Genomic DNA, 25,230 nt, shown 5'->3' with positions numbered 1-25,230 from the left:
TCGGCGAATTACAGTCCTCCACCGAATGTGAAATTGTACATTGTATGCAAAGATAAACAGATGTTGAATTTGTGATTCCAAGATAAAAATGTTGTTCAGAGTGACCTATTTTTGACACATGACCACCTCATTTTGAACCAAACTGCCTCATTTTGAACCAAACTGCAAGTATGAAATTCAAATGACAAGCTAAGCACAATGTAGTTTAGGAGATAGAGTCCGGGCAAACTTTTTCTTTGATGTAGATCAAAGGTCAAAATATAGGGCAGAGTAATCTACTTTTGATGCCCGACTCACTGCCACACCAAGGTGCCTCAAGTATGAAGTTCCATCGACAATTAGTGAAGGAGTCCAATGAGTTTTTTCTTTAATGTAGGTTAAAGGTAAAATGAAAGATGGTGACCTTTTGTGACACACTGCCTCACCTATAGCTAGGTGAACCCATGACCCAAGTATGTAGTTCCAGTGACAAGTTCCGTAAAAGGAGATACAGTAAACCTCAAATACAACGAACTCGGTTAGGACAAATTTTCACGTATAACGAAATAGAAATCAATCCCCGGCTGTACAGCACTATATAATATTAGTAATGTAACCTCTTGTATAGCAAAATTTATATAACGATTTTTTGTTCATAACGAACTAATTCTTGGGTCCCTTCATCTCTCTGTCCTAGTAAATAAGCACTCGCATAACGAATCGCCAATCACCCGTAGACTTACCTGTACAGGGATGTTTACACAGCCATCGAAGGTCACGACCAGCTTGCCGTGGCTCCCCAAAGGGATTTATTTGTGTGTTTACATGTAAGCTCACATACAAAGGTACACGTTTTACATGTATAATGAAATAAATTGAAGGGGTACTAAACAGTGTCGGGTTGAATATATGTCTCGTGGAAAAAAGTGAAACATATTTTTTCTGTAATTAAAGTTTCTTTACTTGTTGTTAACTTGTTTTAACAGTACTAGTCTAACAAATTCGCTAGTTACAGTAGGCTTAACACGTATAACAAACTTTTATCAACATTTATTCCCGTTCGTTTTATTTATACAACGAACTACTTGTATAACAAATTCAATTCAAGGTCCCCTTGAAGTTGGTTATAAACGAGTTTTACTGTGTAGTGGTTACACGAGTGGTTGTAGGATATGGAGTTTATTTCACACTCAGCTCGCAAGTTATTTTTTAAAAGTTACAAAAGACAAGCTTTAGCGAGTGTCTTTTTTCCCCTTTTAAAAAATCAAAGGGAAACCAAAGGGAAACATGGTAAAGTCTTCTTTCGCGCATACAAATAAGGTGTACAGGTGACGGTCAGGACACGGTGATATGACGTCATTCGATTATTGTCTACGTCAATAACAATTGCAGCTCGGGTCAAAGTTCAAATTATTGACCAATCAAAAGACAGGAAGGTCATATTCCACTAGTGGAATATAACATATCATATATATCCAAGTCGGCACATTTATACAATGACTTTAGAGTGGAATAACAGCATATTGTGGTAGAAACATTCTTGACAAACTTCCTTAGTACACTGCCTCACCAAGGTGAACCCAAGACCCAAGTACGTTGGAGAAGAAACTGTCAAATGACACCTTAACATAAAGAAGGCAACACTTTTGTTTCAATAACATTTAATTTGATCAAATAGCTGCTTCATCAGTTTTAGAGATCAGGCAAGTTTTGAGACAATGGGTAACATGGCACAAAGATAGAACACTTGATATACAATGGAATGATGTACGATATTATGCTTGAGACGAGTATTGCGTAAATTTCAGAGAAAAATGTCCCTTTTAAAGAATTGGTTGCTACATGCAAGCCTTACAAATTGTATGTTATCATAAGTGTCGATTCTGAAGGATTTCTGTGTATAAAGGTGTCAACCTTCTGCGTAGGGAATCAACTCTAATGATGGAAGAGCCTTGTATTGGTGTGAATCATCACCATTTTGTGGTCGTTGCATGCCTCGATGACCCCACCATCATTTGTGGATCCTGCTGGAGACACGATGTACTCCACACCACTCTGAAACAATATCACCAATCGTAATTATAGACGCAATCACAGAACATCTGAACCAAGAACAGTCTCCTAATGGAAACTGGTTCCAAATCCATAATTGCTATAACATTCTTATGTAATTATCAATTACGAAAGTGACTGTGTTTTCATTTCCTAGAAAATTAATATCTGTTGAAATCGTCTTTTTTTTCTTGGTAACTTTAACCCCAAAATATTCATCTTTATTACCTAGAATCTGTATATGAATCAAATATGACCAATTAACATACTTATTATGTATAGTATACATAAACCATAAAATTATATATATGTATTGTACCAATGATCAATTATCTGATCAGTTTATGATAAAAAGATTATCATTGTCCTATAATCATTCCATCAGTTTATACAGAGATGTATATAGGAACACAATTTGGCACAGGATTGCCATATAGAACAGTTAAGGTTGACAGATCGCTGTCATAACAACGTTAACAGATAACTCACTTGTGCTGCCCGGTCAATGTTGTCTCTGAAAGGGAAGAAGGCGTCCGAGCTGAGAGACACACCCTTTAACTGTGAAATCCATTCCTTCCTTTCCTCCTGAAACAATTCAAATGAATATAGTTAAAATGAGAGTTCCTGCTGTCAAATCAAGAGGTATCAAACTTGAGTACCAATTAGACTCCTACTGGAATAGATCGTGCTCTTACCCCCATTAAGGTCCTGTATTCTAGTAATACAATCTATTCAGGAGAATTAGTGGCGATTTTCAACATGGACATCATCTTTTCAATTAGTAGTCACATGACCCAAATAATGTGATTCCATGCGTCATCTACACGTAAAATGATGAGGTATAGGATTATGGTATTATCTACTTGTACAAATATTATTACCAACTACAGTGAGTGTCAATTAATGGATCATACATTGATAGAGTCCGTCCGTCCTTAAACAATTCTTGTTATCGCTATTTCTGAGAAAGTACTGAAGGGATCTTTCTCAAATTTCATATGTAGGTTCCCCTTGGTGCCTAGTTATGCATATTGCATTTTGGGACCGATCGGAAAACAACATGGCCGATAGGCAGCCATCTTCTATTTTGACAATTGAAGTTTATTATCGCTATTTCTGAGAAAGTACAGAAGGGATCTTTCTCAAATTTCATATGTAGGTTCCCCTTGATGCCTAGTTATGCATATCGCATTTTGGGACTGATCGGAAAACAACATGGCCGACAGGCAGCCATCTTGGATTTTGACAATTGAAGTTTGTTATCGCTAATTCTAAGAAAATACTGAAGGGATCTTTCTCAAATTTCATATGTAGGTTCCCCTTGTTCAACATTGTTCTAGCAGATGATCTTTTTTTTTAAGGTGGCTTAAATATTGAATGAGGTCAAATGTAAGTTAGGGCAATTTGTAGACCCTCTACTCAAATGTATATCTGCAGGATGAAGTTAAGTTTAGGTATAAATTAAATATATGCATATATTTACCTGTGACAGAAAGGTGGGTGGTTTATCTTCAAACAATTCCTGCCATGTCTCAACATCCATGTCCTGTTATCAAATCAAAATCCTGATGTAAAAACTACTGTTAATCACTCATATTCCTGTGGGATTTATTTTTGCGTTAATATGCGATGACATCTTGAGTCAATCGTGAATTCAAATGTTTCGTGATTATTTGTATGAAAATAACACCTTGGGATGGGGACCATGCAAAATATGGGTTACCAATATTATATATATATATATATATACTGTAGGAGTCTTGCAGAGTACTTGACTCTATTAGCTCATCATTCTCAAATTTAAAGTCATTTCTAGATCATACGTGTTTGCAAAATCATGCATTCGAGAATGTCTGAATTAAGAGATAAGTTCGTAAAATAAAGTATTTGCAAAATTTAAGTGATTTACATTACTTGTTTGGATTTTGACAGTTAATTAACAACCCTTAAAAGTAATGTTAAGAACAAAATTACAATTAACTTAAACTTAAAAATGCATAAAAACAATATTTTCAAACATATCTAAATATCTTACAGTATAAGCTTATTGATATCGACCACATTTTCCCAATTTTGATGTCAGGATGCTCTTTTTTTTTTTTTTTTAGGTTTTTCATCCCTTTTTTATCAAGAATGATTACTAATTAATCAATCAATCATTGTTTGAGAAATTAATTGTGATGATCAATTATGACTTAAGTGATGCCCAAAACCATCAATGAACATCTAGCTAGTGACTATAGATTCAGCGATACAGTCGAGCCTCCTGTTTTTGAGACTCACCGATCCAACTATCCCGAGAACAAACTGGTCAATAGCATTGTTTCTCTCTGCTCGCTTCACTCCCTTTTTGAACTTCATCTCCATGACTTTAGGATGCTGCCTCAGCCACCTGCAAGTATTAACAGAATTATAAACAATACTTTATAATATTATTATAGTATCAATTGAGTGTAATTAACCAATAATAGCCGTCTTTCTACAGGATTGGCATCAGCTTGCCTAAAGCTAACACACTGAAACAGGAATGGATCAGTGTTTTGTCTGTCTTTTTTAATAAAATTATACAATTGCTGGAATATAACCCATCCCTACAAACATTCACTACTCCAGACGTACCAGTTGTTGGCCTTGTCTCCCGCCAGACGTGTGCAGTGTATGCGCGACTGTTGTCCAGCCCCTATCCCGATCACCTGCCCACCTTTAGCATAGCAGACCGAGTTAGACTGAGTGTATTTCAGAGTAATACTGGCCACGATCAGGTCCTCTAACACACCCTGTCCCAGCTGCAATGTAAATGCATTCAAGTGGTATCAGCTTCTTTTAAAAATTGGAGAGTTTTTAAAGAGGCTTGCCCGCAGAGAGATCAGAAAAATTGGCTAATAGAAAAAGATTTTTTACACATGACAGATTGTTGGAATTGTTGAGTTTTTCATTTTATTTTCCTTATAAAACGCTGAAAAGTGATATTAAAACCTCATTTTTTAAATATTTATTTAATCGCAACCCGCAATAAGTCCCCGCTATAAAGTGGAGTCTAATTTGATTGACATATCAAAGAAACAAGCACGTGCACAGTGCCGCACAGTGATAACTTCAAAGGCAGCGGTGATTTACAAAGAAGATTTGCCGTTATATTCCATACATTTCCCTCTCAGGTTGAGTTTTAAAACGTCTTTTAAATACATATTCTGTAATTGTTTTCAAGAAATAAAGTCGGAAAGCCTCTAATTTTGTCACATAGAAACGTGTACTGAAGTATATTTAGTGATCGGAGATGTGCCGTTTACCGGTCCGTCTGCGGGTAAGCCTCTTTAAGATAATTATATCTACAGTCTAACATACAATACATGTTACCAGCAGATTTCATTTAAAAAAGACTTGTTATGAGAAGTTTTATATATAAATCCAGCATTGTCTATGAAGCTAGAAAAAAACAAAATTCATCTAAGAGGGGGGAGTGCAATGTAAAAATCACATACACTGTATATTAATTCAATCGGTATGGTTTTTGGACTATAGAGGATTATCGCCCTTAGACTGAGCGATGTGTTAATTCCAGACTTTATTATTGTGCCGTTTTTGTTAATAGGAGATGTCAGATAACATCTGGCTTATTCAGTTAGACTCGTAGGTACGTTGTATCATTTATTTTATGATCATGTGTTCGTATAGACATTCGTATCAATCGTTGTGTGATCATATGGTCATATAGACATTTTATCTCTTCATTATGTAAATGTCCATTGCTAGTCAACATTAATAATTCTACTTGTGTTTATCTACAGATGACTCTTGTCATTGTCACGTAACGAACAAATAAAACGTCATACGTCAGACAAATAGAACTGGATCTTATTTATATTCGACCAAGGACATCAAATACAGTGTACGTATGGTGCCACTGATTACACCATGATTGCAGATTTACGGACAGGGAAAAACATATGTTACCCACCTCTGCTTTCTTTGTAACAGTGTTGGTCATCATTTCCGCATTGATGACAGCATCATTATGTTTCTGCTGCATCTGTAGCCCAAACACTGTCCTTGTCTCGGTGGCTGGTGGATCATAAGTAGGGTCAATCTGAAACAGTCGATTAACATATTAACAGATTCAACCTCTGACCCTAATAAATTCTTCCCCTCATAATCCAGAGCCTTATTACAGTCACATATCTAACATTCAGGCATGGAAAAAATTATGCTTTCATTCTATCTGCCCTTTTCAAAATGAAGATACTTTGATAAATGATGAAGAGATCAGGTTAATAATATTATATTGAAAGAAGAACCAATGAGAAGCGATACATTTCTCCTTACCACTATCTATTCATAACTAAATGTACTTTTTGTCAAGTTTAAAAACAAGTGGAAAATGCTGAAGAATACAAGAGGCCCAGAGGGCCTGTATCGCTCACCTGGTTTCATGAGATATGAAACAAGATGATGCTTCAGTATATTTGTCGCTGGTATTGCTATGTCAATTGGAATATATATCATAAGCATTTTATATGGGTACATGTACATTGGTTTTATTTCAATGCTAAAAATGCCAAAATGTGCATTAATCCATGAAATGAAATTGACTTTTGGCGCAACCCCATAGGGATGCTACCACACAAATGTGAGTGATATCCATATTACTTAGTTTCAGAGAAGATCTTGTTAAGACTAATTGACTAATTGTTAAGACTAATTGACCCTGTCCCTCAGTTTTAGAGAATAATTTGTTTAAATCAATTTAGCCAAATAGACCCCTCTTGGCAACATTTGTACCCAATAACCATGCTACCATACAAATGTGAGTAATATCCATTGCTTAGTTTCAGAGAAGAAGTTGTTTAAACAAATTGACCAATTTTGGCCCCGCCTCTCAGGCCCCTTGGGGGTCAGCCCCATCATTTGTACAATTTTGAATCCCCACCCCGTAGTGATGCTACCAGGCAAATATGAGCAATATCCATTGCTCTGTTTCAGAGAAGAAGTCGTTTATATCAATATAGCCAAATTGACCCCTTTTGGCCCTGCCCCTCAGGCCCCTGGGGAGCCAGCCCTATCATTTGTACAATTTTAAATCCTCACCCCATAGTGATGCTACCAGGCAAATATGAGCGCTATCCATCGCTCAGTTTCAGAGAAGAAGTCCTTTATATCAATATAGCCCAATTGACCCCTTTTGGCCCCACCCCTCAGGCCCCTGGGGGGCCAGCCCCATCATTTGTACAATTTTGAATCATGACCCATAGTGATGCTACCAGGCAAATATGAGCGATATCCATTGCTCTTTTTCAGAGAAGAAGTCGTTTATATCAATATAGCAAAATTGACCCCTTTTGGCCCGCCTCTCAGGCCCCTGGGGGGCTAGCCCTATCATTTGTACAATTTTAAATCCTCACCCCATAGTGATGCTACCAGGCAAATATGAGCGCTATCCATTGCTCAGTTTCAGAGAAGAAGTCGTATATATATATATATATAGCCCAATTGATCACATTTGGCCCCGCCCCTCAGGCCCCTGGGGGCCCAGCCCCATTATTTGTACAATTTTGAATCCCCATCCCGTAGTGATGATACCAGGCAATTATGAACGCTATCCATTGCTCAGTTTCAGAGAAGAAGTAGTTTATATCAATATAGCCCAATTGACCACTTTTGGCCCTGCCCCTCAGGCCCCTGGGGGGCCAGCCCCATCATTTGTACAATTTTGAGTCCCCTACCCATAGGGATGCTTCTGACCAAATTTGATCAAATTCTGATCAGCGGTTATGAAGAAGTCAATTGTTGACGGACGGACGGACGGACGACGGACGGACGACAGACAGACGACGGACGCCACGGTATGGCATAAGCTCACCTTGGTCCTTCGGACCAGGTGAGCTAATAATAAGCAAAACATATCATTATGTAATTTTTTTTAAAGAAAATATGTATTCATGGGTAAAGATCTCCGATTCTTGAAATGCTGAAATAACTAGTTTTGATAACATTGAACATGGGCATTCATGGGGGAAAATATTTTTAAAATACTGAATTCAGTGTTATTACTGAACACTTTCACCCATTCCAGCAACTTTTAATACCTCAGATAGATACTGTCACAGGGTATTCGTTAATTACCATATACCCGCTCACCTGTAGGACACAGTAGTTACCACCGTAGTTAATACCTCAGATAGATACTGTCACAGGGTATTCGTTAATTACCATATACCCGCTCACCTGTAGAACACAGTAGTTACCACCGTAGTTAATACCTCAGATAGATACTGTCACAGGGTATTCGTTAATTACCATATACCCGCTCACCTGTAGAACACAGTAGTTACCACCTTTTTTCTTCTGTAGGATTTCCAAGGCTTCGTTGTCATAGCCTGGTGCGATGATGCCATCGGATACCTATATATATCACATAAAACACACTGTAATATCATCAACTACATGACGTTATAATGACACAGCATCAGTCCTGCAGGTAACAATAGCATACCGGACTGGCATTGACATGGTTTTCAGACAAACATTTATTTTCTTATTATTAGTGTTGTAACGATTCACAGAGGCATCAATGTATTGAATCGCAGAGTGGTGCATCGATGCATCGTCTATCCTTAATTTGCATCGCGATATTTGAAAATGTGTAGTTATCTCCCTTGTCCAACATTACCTTACGTTTTGTAGTAAACAACATGGCTGACAAGGCCATTCCGGCGGCTTATAAAGCTGCCTGTTGGAGTTCTTTAACATACACATCATCTGAATTCAAGAATGCTTTGTGGGAAATGGACAAAACGTATATTTTTTAAACAAATGTCGACAAAGACTCTAGTATTCTGGAAATACTACAAACAAAAATGACTACTGTATGATGGATGCAGATATCTGATAGGTTATCAGCTTCTCATATATTGTGATACGTATCGTATCGTGACCACTGTATTGCGATACGAATCGTATCGCTACCCACCTTGCATTACACAGCTCTACTAATTATCCATATTGCTCCAAGCCCCTGTGGATATATATAGGCATGCAGATCAGATCAGGGAACAATGTCCTTACCTCGCGTGAGATTATCTTGGCTGTGGAAACATCACATGTTTCAGATAAAGAAATGAAATCTCCGAAAGATGACATTCTGTCTGCTCCTGTGTAACAAAGGAACAGAATTGATCAGTACATGTATACAATTACATACAATTGGTGAAAAGTAACACAAAATAGGTTAAAACTGTTGCAACTGAGTAAACAATAACTATATCATTTTACCAGCATTCCAAAGAAATAGATATGTCACCTGTGCCCACTTAATTGAAAGGGCATCATTTTGAAAATTTCATGGTCACCAAGTGAAAAAGCATTCATAATGCTTTCTGCTGCCGGTTGGTTGGTTGACGAAGCTTAACGTCCAAAACAACATCTAAGGTCACATGTGGATAGCATTATGATTGTATGATAAGATAAGAGCCAGGAAATTCAGTGGCGCTATCGTGGCATATACATCATGATCCCTATTTAAACAGCACCCATTTGACTTGGGACAGCAGTCTTCTTCCAATAGCTTCATGAATGGACGGCCCTTTACTGATGTCTCCATTCAAGCACTACTCACTTTCAGATATGAGACCTAAAACTAACTTCTACTTTTCAAATATTTTCGCAGTATCTAAGTTTGTTTTACTTTTATTGATATTTTGAACACGAGACCTAAAACTCAGTAACTTTTACTTTTTGAATATTTTTGCAGTATCTAAGTTAATTTACGTTTACTAACAGTATGCCTTAGTATGGTGGATAATTGTTAAAAGCTGAAGCTATATTTGTACCTGTTCTTACTACTGTGTGACTGTCTTACTACTGTGTGGCTGTCTTACCACTGTGTGGCTGTCTTACCACTGTGTGGCTGTCTTACTACTGTGTGACTGTCTTACTACTGTGTGGCTGTCTTACTACTGTGTGACTGTCTTACTACTGTGTGACTGTCTTACCACTGTGTGTCTGTCTTACTACTGTGTGGCTGTCTTACTACTGTGTGGCTGTCTTACTACTGTGTGACTGTCTTACTACTGTGTGACTGTCTTACTACTGTGGCTGACTTACTACTGTGTGGCTGTCTTACTACTGTGTGACTGTCTTACTAATGTGTGGCTGTCTTACAACTGTGTGACTGTCTTACTACTGTGTGACTGTCTTACCACTGTGTGGCTGTCTTACCACTGTGTGACTGTCTTACTACTGTGTGACTGTCTTACTACTGTGTGATTGTCTTACCACTGTGTGACTGTCTTACTACTGTGTGACTGTCTTACTACTGTGTGGCTGTCTTACTACTGTGCAAGTGTCTTACCACTGTGTGGCTGTCTTACTACTGGTGACAGTCTTACTACTGTGTGACTGTCTTACTACTGTGTGGCTGTCTTACTACTGTGTGACAGTCTTACCACTGTGTGACTGTCTTACTACTGTGTGGCTGTCTTACTACTGTGCAAGTGTCTTACCACTGTGTGGCTGTCTTACTACTGGTGACAGTCTTACTACTGTGTGACTGTCTCACCACTGTGTGACTGTCTTACTACTGTGTGACTGTCTTACTACTGTGTGACTGTCTTACTACTGTGTGGCTGTCTTACTACTGTGTGACTGTCTTACTACTGTGTGGCTGTCTTACTACTGTGTGACTGTCTTACTACTGTGTGGCTGTCTTACTACTGTGTGGCTGTCTTACTACTGTGTGGCTGTCTTACTACTGTGTGACTGTCTAACTACTGTGTGACTGTCTTACTACTGTGTGACTGTCTTACTACTGTGTGGCTGTCTTACTACTGTGTGTCTGTCTTACTACTGTGTGACTGTCTTACTACTGTGTGACTGTCTCACCACTGTGTGACTGTCTTACGACTGTGTGGCTGTCTTACTACTGTGTGGCTGTCTTACTACTGTGTGACTGTCTTACTACTGTGTGACTGTCTTACTACTGTGTGGCTGTCTTACTACTGTGTGACTGTCTTACTACTGTGTGGCTGTCTTACTACTGTGTGACAGTCTTACTACTGTGTGACTGTCTTACTACTGTGTGGCTGTCTTACTACTGTGTGACTGTCTTACTACTGTGTGGCTGTCTTACTATTGTGTGACTGTCTTACTATTGTGTGACTGTCTTACCACTGTGTGGCTGTCTTACTATTGTGTGGCTGTCTTACTACTGTGTGGCTGTCTTACTATTGTGTGGCTGTCTTACTACTGTGTGGCTGTCTTACTACTGTGTGACTGTCTTACTACTGTGTGGCTGTCTTACAACTGTGTGACTGTCTTACTACTGTGTGACTGTCTTACTACTGTGTGGCTGTCTTACTACTGTGTGACTGTCTAACTACTGTGTGGCTGTCTTACTACTGTGTGACTGTCTTTCTACTGTGTGACTGTCTTACTACCGTCTGACTGTCTTACTACTGTGTGTCTGTCTTACTACTGTGTGGCTGTCTTACTACCGTCTGACTGTCTTACTACTGTGTGTCTGTCTTACTATGGTGTACTGGTGATCTGATTACATGTATTTTTGGAACCTGGGTTGATCTCTTGTTTATGTGCATGTAGACACCTAAAGTTTTTAAAGCGCTATCAAGGAAAAGGTAACAGCACAGGGTATACCATAATTCAATATGACTGGTCATTGACAGGCATATAATAATTCTTAGTTTGTATTTCTACAACTACTTACCTCTAGCCCTGGCATATGCCTCAGCCAAGGGAGACAACTCCTCCAGATCATCCACCATGCAAACCTTGCGGTCCACATCATTCATTCCTTGTCCTCCAATGGCTGCCCCTGACAAATGTAGACAAGATTTATTAATAGAACTGATTCTCTCCATTAGAAGGTGTTTGATCTACATTCTCTACAGCTATGTAAAGTAAAGGAAAAGGAACTTAATCATTATTCTCTAAATTCAGGTTTCTTTTTAGGTAGCTTGAGGTGATATTTTATCATGTCAGATTTAGTATGAAATAAAATAATCATTCTATATTCTATACAAACTCTGTAAACAAAGTATCGGGCAGTGTAACTGTATAAATACTGGGTAATAAAATCATCTCGCAACCTTCACCTTTCCTAACAAATAACAAAGAAGATGTTGCAAGTGAAAACGTTTTCAAAGAGTTTTTTTTTTAACACAGTGTAACTACTGGTAATATGGAGCCAATATTTTGAATTACCAATTCATGACCGTAAAGTGTTGATCTGAATAAATTCAACTCTTCTAGACTTTCACAAAGCATCTGATGAATCTAGCCTCTATAATCCTACATAGTTTCAGAGTTTCTAAACATACATGAGGCCCAATGGGCCTGCATCAAAGCATTTAAGAACAACAAATTTGACCCATGTGAAGACATAATTATCGGTTAGTTCATTTCTGTCTGGCTTCGCCCTATGAGAACATTATCAGCCAAATATTTTGATTCGGAGAGTTTTAGGTATTGAGATGAATTTTAATTTGTTAGGATAAATATATTGATGAAAGAAGGATGACCTATCACCTGTCCTTGAGGCATTGTCAAGCTAATAATCTTTTGAACAAATTTGAATCCCCCGTTACCTGCAGGGCTGACATGCTTGAAGGAAGTTGCAGCCGGTTTGTTGCATGCTCGACTGATTTCCCGCACAAGCTGCCAACCATTGAGGGCATCTAATAAGTTGATGAATCCAGGTGATCCATTTAGTACTGAGTAAAGAAATAGAGAAATGTCAGTTTAATCTTAAAATCTGGTTTTAATGTAGTATTAACATTATCATCATTAAAATTACAAATAAACTGCCAAGTTTAATTCCTTTTAGCAAGGAAACATGCACTAAGGTTGACTGGCAGAAGTGAAGTTATTATGCAATAATCATTTCCTATAATAAAATATTTATGGTGACCTTCATCTCTGAAATTAGAATCTGAGCTAAAACTGACCTGAAATCACATCAACGAAACCAATTAAGGAATGAAGCATAAAAAGTTTATTTTCACAAGTCCAAATCAAAGTTATTAAACAGAAACCTAATTTCTTTTTTTTTATAAAAATGATGGCATTGATTAGCGATGTGCCTTCAGCTATGGAAATCACCCACTGCAAGAGCTTTGAGTCAATAATCACCACTGACAACAAGGATGTTTCATTGACCCATACTGTAGGATGCAGAAAATCACTCGCTTTTGTAAGAATTTTTGATCCAAAAGTTGGATAGAATTGTTGATAACTTGAGCATCTTGGTTTCAAGCATTGCTGACTCACCTTTAATAGGGAGGTTTGGTAAAGTGGTGGATATTTGAGCGGGTTTCTGGTGTGGGTTCATTCCATATCGAAGGGACAGCTGTGATACGCCAGCACTGTACTGACGACGGAAATAGTCAGAGATGGCAGCGTCATATTCTGCTGTGTGGTTAAATGCCTGGAAATAGAAAATGATAGTTTGAAGTCAAGGAAAAACAACATTGTTATGTAGCATACCTAATACACAGATTTATCATGTTCTTCGGAGATTTACATTTCAAAATTCTAATACACAGCGACCTGCTATGATTTTCTTCGGAGATTTACATTTCGAAATTCTAATACACAGGTCTATGATGTTCTTCGGAGATTTACATTTCAAAATTCTTATACACAGGTCTATGATGTTCTTCAGGGATTTACATTTCAAAATTCTAATACACAGGTCTAATATACATGTAAGATGTTCTTCGGAGATTTACATTTCAAAATTCTAATACACAGGTCCATGATGTTCTTCATTGATTTACATTTCAAAATTCTATCAAATTTCATGAGAAAGGAAAGGTTACTATTTCATCTTGCAAAATCCTTAATACTGATTTCCTAAGTTAGCTTTTGAATGTCTGGATAAACAGGTCTAAAAATATACTGCCACTTTTGTTGTATCTTTTTTAATTTTCTCAAAACATGTACGAGTCAAACCAGAAAATTTGACACTAACCTTAACAGCTAATCGCTGTCTGGTAGCCTCTGTGGTATCAATGCTGGAAGTTTTCTTCATTTCTTCTAAAATCCTTTAAAAACAGATTCCATGCCATGTCTAATATTAATCTAATTGGAACATGGGGATCTTTTGTTTTAATGACAAATAAAATAATGATTTATCTATGTTATATCTCTGAATGTATTTGATCAGTTCATATTACTTCTATCAATTATAAATATCAATTTGTTTGATGAATAACATATAACCATATAATAACTGCAGTAAAAAACGTTTTTGACTAGATTTGGTAAAGTTACTAACTTGTACTAGTAACAATAATTAAGTCAGCCATAGGTATTTCTAATTTAGCCATCTTAAGATTTTCAGGTGCTTAAAAAAGGAAACACGAACCGGCCATAGTCTGCGGGATCACACACTACTGTTACACGGGCATGGTTCTTGGCAGCCGCACGCAGTAGAGTTACTCCCCCTTAAATAGAGATCTCAGTATCATTTCCACCATCCTGCCTCAAAAGGGAGTCCAATTGGAAGGCAACAAGGCATATCACATAATTGTTTTACCAATAGAGTACTCATTGCATAATCCTCGTCATGACCGGACGTCCGATCCTTTCAACTTGACCGCGAGTGACGCCTCGCGTGGCTTGTCTACAAAGCTTGTGGGGGCAGGTTTACAGATAATAGATTTATTGGAAATAATTAAGAGGTGTTCAATCTCAATTAAATAATCAAAATAATTAGTTAACACTGTATTCAACAATACACGGGTGATTTCTTAATTTACCATACAGTAGAGTACTGATAACGCATGCTATTTATACATTTTCGGGGCCTTAAGTTACAATCAGGTGTCTCATACTATTTTTTCACCTCTAAAATATTTGATGTATATTGATTTTTTTTCTGTCACACAGACGTGATGCGATGATCATACTTACAACCAATTGACCTAAACGTGTCTGTTGATCAAATTCTGGTATATTTACTGGACTGATCGTCGCGAGCTTTCAATGAAGTTTGCCGAAGATGATCTTACTTTATGTACATGGTCAATGACATCGCAGCGCGAAAATATATTTTCATCATGACTGACAGCGCGAAAATATCCACACCGCGAACAGTTTGGAGGCTGACTAAGCGAAAATTTCAACGCGCGAAAATATCCACTTTTATAGTATCATAAGATTTATTACAGACCTATATCAATTTGTTCCACAGCATTTTCAGGTTGTACATTTGGGTCTGCCACGGTCTTTACAAATGGGTATAAGTTGCACGCTACCAGACTGAATGAAAACAACAAATATGTATCAAAGTTATAGTACATACAACCACAGGCATACAAATTATACACATACAGGAACTTTTCAGAAAATCTGCTTCAAGTGTTGTCTATTAATAGAGGCATCACTCACCCTATCATTGTAAACCCAGCCTTCTTCATATCTGCCTGATCCGATTCTGTCGTACGCGCCAGAATTCCTTAAATAGACGACAGCATTACTTGAAAGGGGCTCAACAAAAACAGCCTAAAATATATCTTCACAAAAATTATTAAATAATAAGAAACAGGTCTGTTCCTGAAAATTCAATAAATACACATTGATGAGTGTTTTATTACCTGCACCAATTGTCCAGACTTCTCACTAATCTTTATAAACAACACCAAGAGCTTTGTGATACAAACTGAATTTTTATTATTTTACACCAGAATTTTCCAGTAATTTTGCCCATTGCACATAAATCTCATACAATAGCAACTGCATACACATTGCATGCATAGATCTTAATTCAGCCCCATTCAAAATAAAAATGTAAAATATGTATGTATTTGATGTAAATCTCAAATAAACTCCTCACAATTATGCAATTTTTGTTTTGCATGCATAGTACAGTTAATATTGGTGAATTGGAAAAGATTTTTTCAGGAGTAAACTGCAAATTTTGGAAATTTGGCTTAAATATAATAAATATTAAATTATTTCAATTGGGAATGGGGCCCATTAAAGGCCCCAAAAAAAACCCAGAAAAAAGCCTTGCCATATGAGGATAATTGTATCCAATTTGTAATTTCTATTTTAATTATTTTAATTAAAGACAGGTGCATCATGAGATACCTGCTGATTGAGGATAGATCTGTAACGAAATTACTTACTTCATATTTTGTTAAGAATATACAGCATATATTCTTTAGAATTACATTAGCTGGTAGGTGACAATTCAAAACAATTAAAAATTGAAGTTGATATTGATACCATCCTCAATACGACCGTACTCCAGGGGTTTATCTTCATGTTGCCCTCTCTGCACCCATGGTGCAGAAAGTAAAAATAATAAAAAATTAACTCTGGGGTATCGACGATGCACTGATGTTATAATGTATTAACAGCTGAACAATTAGATCTTGCAACCTGAAAGACAGAACCAATAGTTTTCAGAGCTTATAAAATGTTATTACTCCTCAACATTACAGCAGTTTACCTCCGTGAACAGCAGGGTGGAGGGTTTTGACACGTCCTCCCAGCATCTCTGCTGCTCCAGTGATCTCTGATACACAACTGAAAGATTAACAAGGATTTTTGTCCATACAATTACCTTTTTTACATAGTCTGAATTTTTATCAACTATAAATTAATTAATGTCAGCCATACTGTTCGTTACATTAAAAATAAAATGCATTTATTCAGACTCACTAAAATTCAGACATTAATTCCTGAAAGAACATATACACAAACAAAAAAATGTACATTGTTTTGAAAATTTAAGTCTCCTAATTGCCCTCAAAGTTTACCCCCTCAATGATAATGCAGGTTATCAATATTGATTGCAGATTTATCCAAAAGAAAATGCTTATGGCAGTCAATAATTTAGAAATATCGGGGCATCTTGTCATCTTTTTTCTGGACAAAACATGCATTTATTACACAATATCAAACCACTGTGACACTGTACTACATTTTGTATATGCATAATGCTTAACCAGAACATCCTTGTTTGATGGATTTTTTTTTTCTTTTTCAATATTTCAAACTGGACACTAGTTAACAGTGAGAAAAGTCTAACTTTTTTTTATATATACAGTGTAGATATCAGTTATGTAATTCTGTTGATACCAATCTTACCTAACTGGTATCCCAGCATCCTTTATTGCCTTTGCAGTGCCACCTGATGCAGCAAGCCTCAATCCAAGGGCAACTAACTCTTTTGCAAATGGAATCAGACCTGTCTTGTCCGAAACACTAATCAATGCTGGAAAAAATTATCATATTCATTGATTTTGGTTATCTAAAAAAAATTATCAACCCTTTATCTGGATATATAAGAAAATTTGTCAAATACAGTTCCCCTATGGCCATTGGTGGCAGAGTGGTTAAGGTGTCCTGACACTTAATCACATACTGGCACTCCATGCACCTCTGGGTTGCAAGTTGGAAACCCATGTGGGGCAGTTGCCTAAGCTGGCATTGACTGTAGGTCGGTGGTTTTTCTCTGGGTACTCTGGTTTTCTGGAAACGTGTTAAATAATTAAGAGTATTTCAAGAGCCTTAAATTTTAATTTAATCCAGTTTTTGGTATTTAACACAGTTTCACACCTGTGTAAGACCATATATTCTTAACTATAAATCTATATTTTAATGTGATGCAAGTCAAAGAATGAAGCATGCAGCTTACATTACAAATTCAGGAAATTGACTCCATTGAATTTCTGGAAATCCTTCAAAATCTTAATGTAGTGGCCAGACCAAGATTCCAACCCAGGACCTCCGAACACTAGCCAGATGCTCTACCAATTGAGCTACCTGATCACCGATGATCGACCCAGTCCAGTCCCGCTACACAATAATAATGTTAAGTTTATACTGACCCAATTTTTAATCATTTCTTGTATACTTATTATTGTAACGTGCCCCTGTGGTCCCACCGTTAAAAGTGAATGCCCCACAGGGATATGCCAACAGTGGTGCATCAATGATCATCCCTGTATATAATTCTGTATAGTGTGAGTGTTCTGTACACTGTGACTTGTCTAAACAGAAAACTTGAGCTTATACAAGTAAATGACTGTGACATGTCTGTGTGCCCAGCACTCTGAACACATCCAGTGAGCTTGAGCTAGATATCTACTGTACTTTTTTGTATATTAAATATTATCATGTTTTCTCTTCTTTGGACTTATACAATAATTTAAATAACACTTGTACTGTGTCCTTTCGGTGGGCCTTTAAAATATTGGTATAATATAATCCATTGAAAAAAGTGTTTCACATGAAAAATTAAATTAAAAATAAAAATCCTTTCATTTCATGCTGAGCACCGAACCCATGATCAGTGTAAAATGCGGACTTGTGCAGGGCGATTGTTGTTTACTAGTTGGCCTATCACGAGTGATGTGCATGTTTCAGCTTTCTGCCTGCATTGTTTAACTTTTATTTCATGTCCAATAATGATTACTATTAAAACAATGGTAGCATTTAAAAAGTTGTTCGTTAGACTAACTAAATCTAGCGTGGACTAGTTTGGGTTTTTGAAACAAACTCAAACACGATCGTCACCGCGCCAGTGATCATGGAGTGTTACGCGACGTCGGTGAAAAACGACAAAATACGACAAATAAATAAGTTTTATGAATACATAATGGGTCGCATACGTTCCTAAGAATATACTTCATATAAAAACCATGAAAATTTTAGCTGCCATTATCCTTAGAGGTAAAATAGCACTCACCAATTTCCCCAGAAGCCATGTTTCAGGTTGTCAACAGCACGTGTTAAGCGATTTTAGCTGCGTCTGCCGATCGAACCCAACGACCTAGCTTTTCATTGGCCACTCATGATAAAGGAGTGAAAAGTTCACGAACTTTTTAAAAAATCCTTTCGATATACATTTTCTTATATAAATTTCTAAATTGTTTTTTTTTTTTTTTTTATAAATTATGCTTATAGTTATCACGGACTTTTTTCTTTCCCTTTTTTTTGAATACACGATAGATATTCTAGTCTACTTTTATCAGAGACATGTATAGATCTAAAAGTTAACTTATGGTGCTAGATTATCTATACCGACGGACTTGTATTTAAAGAATAGTGATTTTGTTTAATTCAAATGAAATAATTTTCTCAATATTATTCGCCTTATTTTTCACACAAATGAGTACTAGCTGATGAATACAAATGGTGGTCATTACATGTTAAGTACCATACGACACAATTGCAGGAGGAAAGGCTCGGTTATAATGGTCCCTTTGATATCAAGGTTTTAATCGAGGTGAAAATCGCGAGATATGTTTCGCAAACAGCAAAAACAACCCATAAACTGGCGACTGTAAATGTAAATGGTATTAACACCAATAAAAAGAATAACTGGAGACAAATTCATTTGATAACTTGAATAACCCAGTACATCCATAATCACAATAGAGACGTTCAGTTTACTCAAATAATTCATCGTTAACGTCGTCAGTAAATTATGAAGTAGGCATTCAATTTACGACAACCACGAATTTGTCACAGGTAAGGAAACGCCGAAGGAGAAAATATGGGGGAAAAGTACATAATGAAATATGCTAATGCAACTACTCCGTAACTTTAGATCCCATTCTCATCTCAAAATATAAGTCTTTTAATAAACAAGTAAATAACTGTTTCTTTCATCAAATAAACTGTCGTAGCAATGTTATTTTCTCGATACCTGGATGTTACAGTGGCAGGTAATATACGTACACATGTAGACATTTGTCTAGACTCTCGACATTTCCTTCTTTCCTGACACAAAGTTATAAAACGGCAATAGAAATTGGTGATAAATCATTTTAATTATGTCAACCAGCATACCTTGTATACATTACCTGTTCCTCGGGTATGATAAACCACACCCGCATCACATGACCTTCGACGTAACCGCCCCACGTGATCATAACTGTCCAGGAATAAGCCTTACACAGATACATGTAGATGTACATGTTCGGTCATTTACCTGTTTCATTTCTATATATAGTAGTATTTAAATTCGACAAGGGTACACCGACGAACGATGTGTAAAAGCCATCCAACTTTAGCCGGAGGGAAAAGAACATTGTATGGATATAAACTTAGTAGCCTTGTTGATGTGTTGATGATATCAAGGCAATTTTGAGTTTGAATAAGCTTTTAAACAGGCAGTGGGATCACTCGAACATTATTTTTGGGGCGAAGGACAGGTAGTGTGCTTCTGTATGTCCGGTTTAATAATGTCTGTTAACGAATCCATTTGTTTACGAAGGATATTGATATTCTCAGCTTTATTGACAGTTATAGGGATTTTCTTCCTCTGCTCAATGGATACACAGATCTATATGGTTTGTATACATTATTATTTTATTTATTTATTTGTGGCATAATTAAAATGCATAAACATATTGCTATCTTTAAAAAGGCAAGTGTGTTTTATATATAGTATGGTTGCTGAATTTCATTGTTTAGGTATATACATAGTCACATCAAATCATAAATACTCGCTTAATTTGACAAATGTTGCAGCTCATTTCTTACCGGAACCGACTCGCATTGCCAAGAACCATTACACAGGTCGAGTCGATCGCTATATAAGGACATACACAAAGATTTACGTCACCGGCCTGTTATCCATAATGCATTATCGACTGACATGTTGTTTTTTTTTTTTGTCAAAGTCACGTGACCTCCATTCGGAAGTTCAGCGCGCCAGTGCACACGAGGCTTGGATAGGGTAGCTGAACGGTCCAACACCTAGGCCTACAATGTTAGATAACTATGTCAAATGTTACGATTATCGATGGTACTTTGTATGGTGGCAGCTTCCCTGTCCAAGCCTCGTGTGCACTGGCGCGCTGAACTTCCGAATGGAGGTCACGTGACTTTGACAAAAAAAAACATGTCAGTAGTAGCATCTAATGCGGCGAGATGTCGAGATAGCGACTTCATAAACGCATTAAATTATCTCGCTATGTCGGTTGTTTTATCTCGCTATGTCGTTTTATTATCTCGCTATATGGTATATTTATCTCACTGTGTTGACAAAATTATCTCGTTATGTGATGGCAGATCCATGCCACCATGTGATCACTATGATCTCTTTTACTACATGTTTACTATGCGAAAAGCACGTGTTGCGTGCATAAATATGTTTTTTTGCTCTGGGTAATTCATTAATGTAATATATTGTTCAATATTTTGTATCAGTAAAGTTTACAAGATTATAAACAACTTCACCTTTGGAATTTCACGTTTTTATAAAAGACTGAGAAAATAAGCACCGAAATCGTTATCAATAATGTATTCACATACATGTACATGTATTTTTGTACTAGGACACGTGTCAATCAATGCGTGTATCGTGCAAACACGCGTAACACACACATCACGAGAATTAAGCAGTTTTACAATTAATACCGGAGTTCCAACTAGAAATTGCCGTATATAAATTAAAGTGACATGACATTTTGAAGTTAGGGAATCCAATCCGAGAAGCCCTCAATTACAAAAGATAACCTAGTATGTACATGTATTATATATAGAGAGAATCTTACACGAGTGGCTATTTCATATGGAATTTATTAAACTCGTTCAATAATTTGATATGCAATGGGCCTTTAGGTGTTTCTAATAGAAAAAAATAAGTCGAATGATAGTAAAATTGAAATGTGTCAACAACTCACAACGTTTAAAAGCGTTAAACAATTGGTCTTTTGAACTAATAAAAAAATATTCCTTAAATAAAGTAAGAACATTCCACGTAACTGAGAATGATACAGAAATTGATTGCGATGATTGATGAGAATGTGAGAGTGATGCCTGAAAGTGTAAAAGATGAATGGTGACAAGAATGAAAGTTGAGAAAGTTAAAACAGCTAGCAAAAAAATATTACTGCAATTTTTGACCACTGTTCGGGAACTAGTAAATGAACAAACAATTCCCGATTTTTCCTGAATACATTGTAAATTGACTGAATTTGGATACCAATTTTTGTGTCTTTGTTAACATCTAAGTAACAAATTCCAAAGGTAGAATATTGAATTTATGTATAAAGTTATCATTTAGACAATTTTTACCGGTTGATAAGCCATATTCTTTTAACAACTGCACTTTTTGCAACATTATTAGAAAACTGATGCGTAGTAACTGTGTAGTAAAAGAGATCATGTGATCACATCTCATTTAGACGATTGGCTGAACCTCGCAATGCATTATGGATAACAGGCCCGTGACGTAAATCTATGTTTATGTCCTTATAAAGCGATCGACTCGACCTGTTACACTTGATGTGTATATATCTCATTAATGAATTCAGCTTTGAATGCTCTTAACTTACAGTCAAACCTCGATTATTCGAACTTCGTTGATTAGAATTTCTCGCTGTATCGAACTTTTTGCTTGGTCCCGGATTTCCTCACTATATAACGCTACTTACGAACCTATTCATTATTCGAATCATACATCGAACTTTTTTCATGGCCCGTTAGCTATGATATTATAGGTAATTGACATCTCATGATTCTAACCAAAAAGGTTTACCTGTACTGACCACTGGACAGGTGTTTAATTAAAGAGATAATGGCTCTCTTACATCAGATGGGTAATACATGTCAAATGTGTGATGATACTTACATAGTAAAAATAACTTCATTTGCGTGTTTACACATTGTCTTCATTGACAAGAATTTTAAAATAACACGACTGTCTTATTGTGACCAAAATTCATATCATATTTTCATAACATTATACTTTATAACATAGTTAACTTGAACCCTTCTTTCCAAAGCAGTAAACATGTATATCAAATATATATACAGATGTATATATATATTTATGCACTCGCATGTATAATGTACATGCATATAGAGTCGAACTTCGTTAACTCGAACTCGAATAACTCGAAAACCCCGTTCAACTCGAAGTATTACTCCGGTCCCGGCAAAAATCCTTCTTTTTCTTAGTAATAAAAACTCGGATAATTCGAACTCGGATAATTCAACACTGGCGGCGACAGATTACCGCAGTACTGCAATATGGCTGACAGATTTAATTGTAGCTGTGCAGGTTTCCCATGCGACAGATTACTACAATATTACGTACAAATGCAAATATATGATCCGTAGCTGTACAAACTTGTTGTGACAGATTACTACGTTCATAGTATTGCAAACCTAATCCAGAGGAGGAACAACACCTTAGCCTGAATTATCATTATATAATTAGTCCCTACCCCTTCTACTCAGACTGGCAGGCACATTGGGACCAGATGTAGGCAGGGTAGCTATGAGACATACAGCTTATAAAATGCCTCTAATATCAAATTATAAATAATATACGAGTATTGTTGGGAAAGTTTTAATGAGGAATAGCCATCCCTCTTAGTATCCGAATGAAAACAAGGCCATAACTCGGATATGTCATGTAAATGATTTAGCTGAGTACCCCAAAAATGCTATTATAATGTTAAGATTATAAAATATATTTGTATATACATTTGTACTGCACCATCAAATAGTCCTACACGCAAATACATAATATAGTAGGAATCTAAGTGTAGCCTGTACTCGTCCACAATAATGTTTGTAAAAACTTAATTTTTTGTGTCGACCAAAACACGGTTCTATGGATACGTAGCAGTTAGTGCAATTTGAGCGTCCCTGATCGTGGATTGTGGTGTTCGTATGTACCTGCAATATGCGTCAGAGGACCACCTACCCAGCACTTTGATAAGATGGTCCTCGATATGCACTGCTGCTGCAGATGTGGCCGCTCCTATTCGGAAGGAGTGCCCATTGTACAAGTCAGAGTTTATATTTAAGCATTCCAGTACATGCCGCAGTTTAGTAATGAAAACTTTTCTAGTCAAGGGTTGTCCGTCGACTGTCACAAATAATGGGTCTTTTGGGGAGGGCGTCTGCCGTTGGCGACTTTCCATATACTTGCTACATACACAATGTGGGCATACAAATTTGTTCGTTTTAAAGAGCTTCAACATGATTCCTTCTCTGAAAGGATCCGTTTTCGACTTTTTCAGATATAGAAGTACATAGTCGTTAGCGATTGTCATGTCCTCTACACAAAGATTGTCGTTAGAGTCAAAATTGGATTTCACCGTAAACTCGCCACATCTCAAAAACCCCCAAAAGGCTATTGTACAAGCAGTTTCTAACATGAGGTCACAAAAGGAGTTCGAGTTCTTACGCAAATAACCACATATATTTCTTAGAATGTTAAATGTAATTGGATATCTTGGTTTAACTGTTTTCACGCGCCCACGTTTCACCCCTCCAAGGACGGCCTGCATACAGGCTAGATTAGCATTACTAGGGTAAGGTATGTCTTTCTGTAAGCACATAAATCTAATTCCACATAGGTATAGCTTGATGGTTGCGTAAGAGAGGTTGCTATTGTGGCAGTGGGCCACAAAATAGATCAACATATCCTCTGTGACAGACATGTCACTGTAGTTCACACAAGCCATAATACCTGACATCAGGAGGAATTGAAGAAAGGTTTTGAAACCTGTGCTGTATGTTTGCCTTGTACTTGGGGCTATAGCATTCTCCCACAAGCCGTCTACGGTTCTTCTGAGTTCCACAAGATGACCTTCGGATGTGGCACTTGGCAAGGAATGTAGTCTGCTTCTGGGGCTAGTGTGCGGAACCGTGCCATCTGTAAACGAGACAGAGAGTCAGCTATCAAATTAAGTTTGCCAGGTACGTGTGTAGCCATAATCACAAAGTTATTTCTAGCTGCGCACATAGTAAGACGCCTCATAAGTGGCATGATATGCGCCGATTTCGAGCGGCCTTTATGTAAAATGGCAACGGTCGCGATATTATCACACATAAATATGATTCGCAAGCCTTTCCATCTGTGTCCCCATATCATAGCTGCCACGACTATGGGGTACAACTCCTTGAAAGCTATGGATATCTCGTCCGTGCTATGAACATAATCCTGCATATTCGGTGGCCATGCCTGGGAGAACCACTGTCCCTGTAGGTAGCCCCCGAATCCTCTAGTTCCAGACGCATCTGTGTACAACTTGATGTCCTCTGTTGTAGTTATCTGTAGATCATAAAAAATGCCTACTCCGTTCCAGTATTGCAGAAAAGTTAACCACATTCTAATGTCCTCCCTACATTCACTATTCAGTTTGACATGGTGGTGTAGGGCTTTCACAGTAGTCGATAACTTAATGATGTGTGATACGAAAC

The 25,230-nt window shown here is 37.1% G+C and overlaps 2 protein-coding genes across 3 annotated transcripts; both read right to left on the bottom strand.

Moving 5' to 3' along the window:
* Nucleotides 1-1,628: 1,628 nt before the first annotated feature.
* LOC117322393 (bifunctional purine biosynthesis protein PURH-like) lies at nucleotides 1,629-20,578 on the bottom strand. Of its 2 annotated transcripts, none has more exons than XM_033877269.1 (18): nucleotides 20,548-20,578; nucleotides 17,143-17,269; nucleotides 16,502-16,578; nucleotides 15,436-15,502; nucleotides 15,218-15,306; nucleotides 14,411-14,489; nucleotides 14,015-14,087; nucleotides 13,312-13,468; nucleotides 12,630-12,755; nucleotides 11,750-11,857; nucleotides 9,094-9,179; nucleotides 8,341-8,430; nucleotides 5,990-6,118; nucleotides 4,651-4,817; nucleotides 4,315-4,423; nucleotides 3,515-3,577; nucleotides 2,521-2,616; nucleotides 1,629-2,034 (listed from the first exon to the last, which is right to left on the bottom strand). In XM_033877269.1, exons 1-18 carry the CDS (start codon nucleotides 20,561-20,563, stop codon nucleotides 1,915-1,917), a joined length of 1,779 nt encoding a protein of 592 aa, XP_033733160.1. In that variant the 5' UTR covers nucleotides 20,564-20,578; the 3' UTR covers nucleotides 1,629-1,914. The 2 variants fall into 2 exon arrangements, with proteins under 2 accessions (XP_033733160.1, XP_033733159.1); XM_033877268.1 differs by lacking the exon at nucleotides 20,548-20,578 and adding an exon at nucleotides 18,746-18,845.
* Nucleotides 20,579-23,630: 3,052 nt separating this feature from the next.
* LOC117343605 lies at nucleotides 23,631-24,491 on the bottom strand. Its single transcript, XM_033906041.1, has one exon. The coding sequence runs from the start codon at nucleotides 24,489-24,491 to the stop codon at nucleotides 23,631-23,633; it is 861 nt and encodes a 286-aa protein (XP_033761932.1).
* Between the last annotated feature and the right edge of the window lie 739 nt (nucleotides 24,492-25,230).

This window comes from Pecten maximus, chromosome 2, assembly GCF_902652985.1.
Source record: "Pecten maximus chromosome 2, xPecMax1.1, whole genome shotgun sequence".
Lineage (NCBI taxonomy): Eukaryota > Metazoa > Mollusca > Bivalvia > Pectinida > Pectinidae > Pecten > Pecten maximus.
The sequence above is the reverse complement of the archived record's forward strand: the minus strand, read 5'-3'. Positions and strand labels throughout refer to the sequence as shown.

Bases quoted from the DNA above. Each gene is read 5' to 3' on its own strand.
- LOC117322393 (XM_033877268.1), bottom strand. The intron at 15,307-15,435 runs GTGAGTGATGCC...GTTTTCATTCAG, and splicing joins GCTGGGTTTACAATGATAGG to TCTGGTAGCGTGCAACTTAT. The intron at 3,578-4,314 runs GTGAGTCTCAAA...ATTTGATAACAG, and splicing joins TTCTCGGGATAGTTGGATCG to GACATGGATGTTGAGACATG.
- LOC117343605 (XM_033906041.1), bottom strand. From the start codon at position 24,491: ATGGCTTGTGTGAACTACAGTGACATGTCTGTCACAGAGGATATGTTG.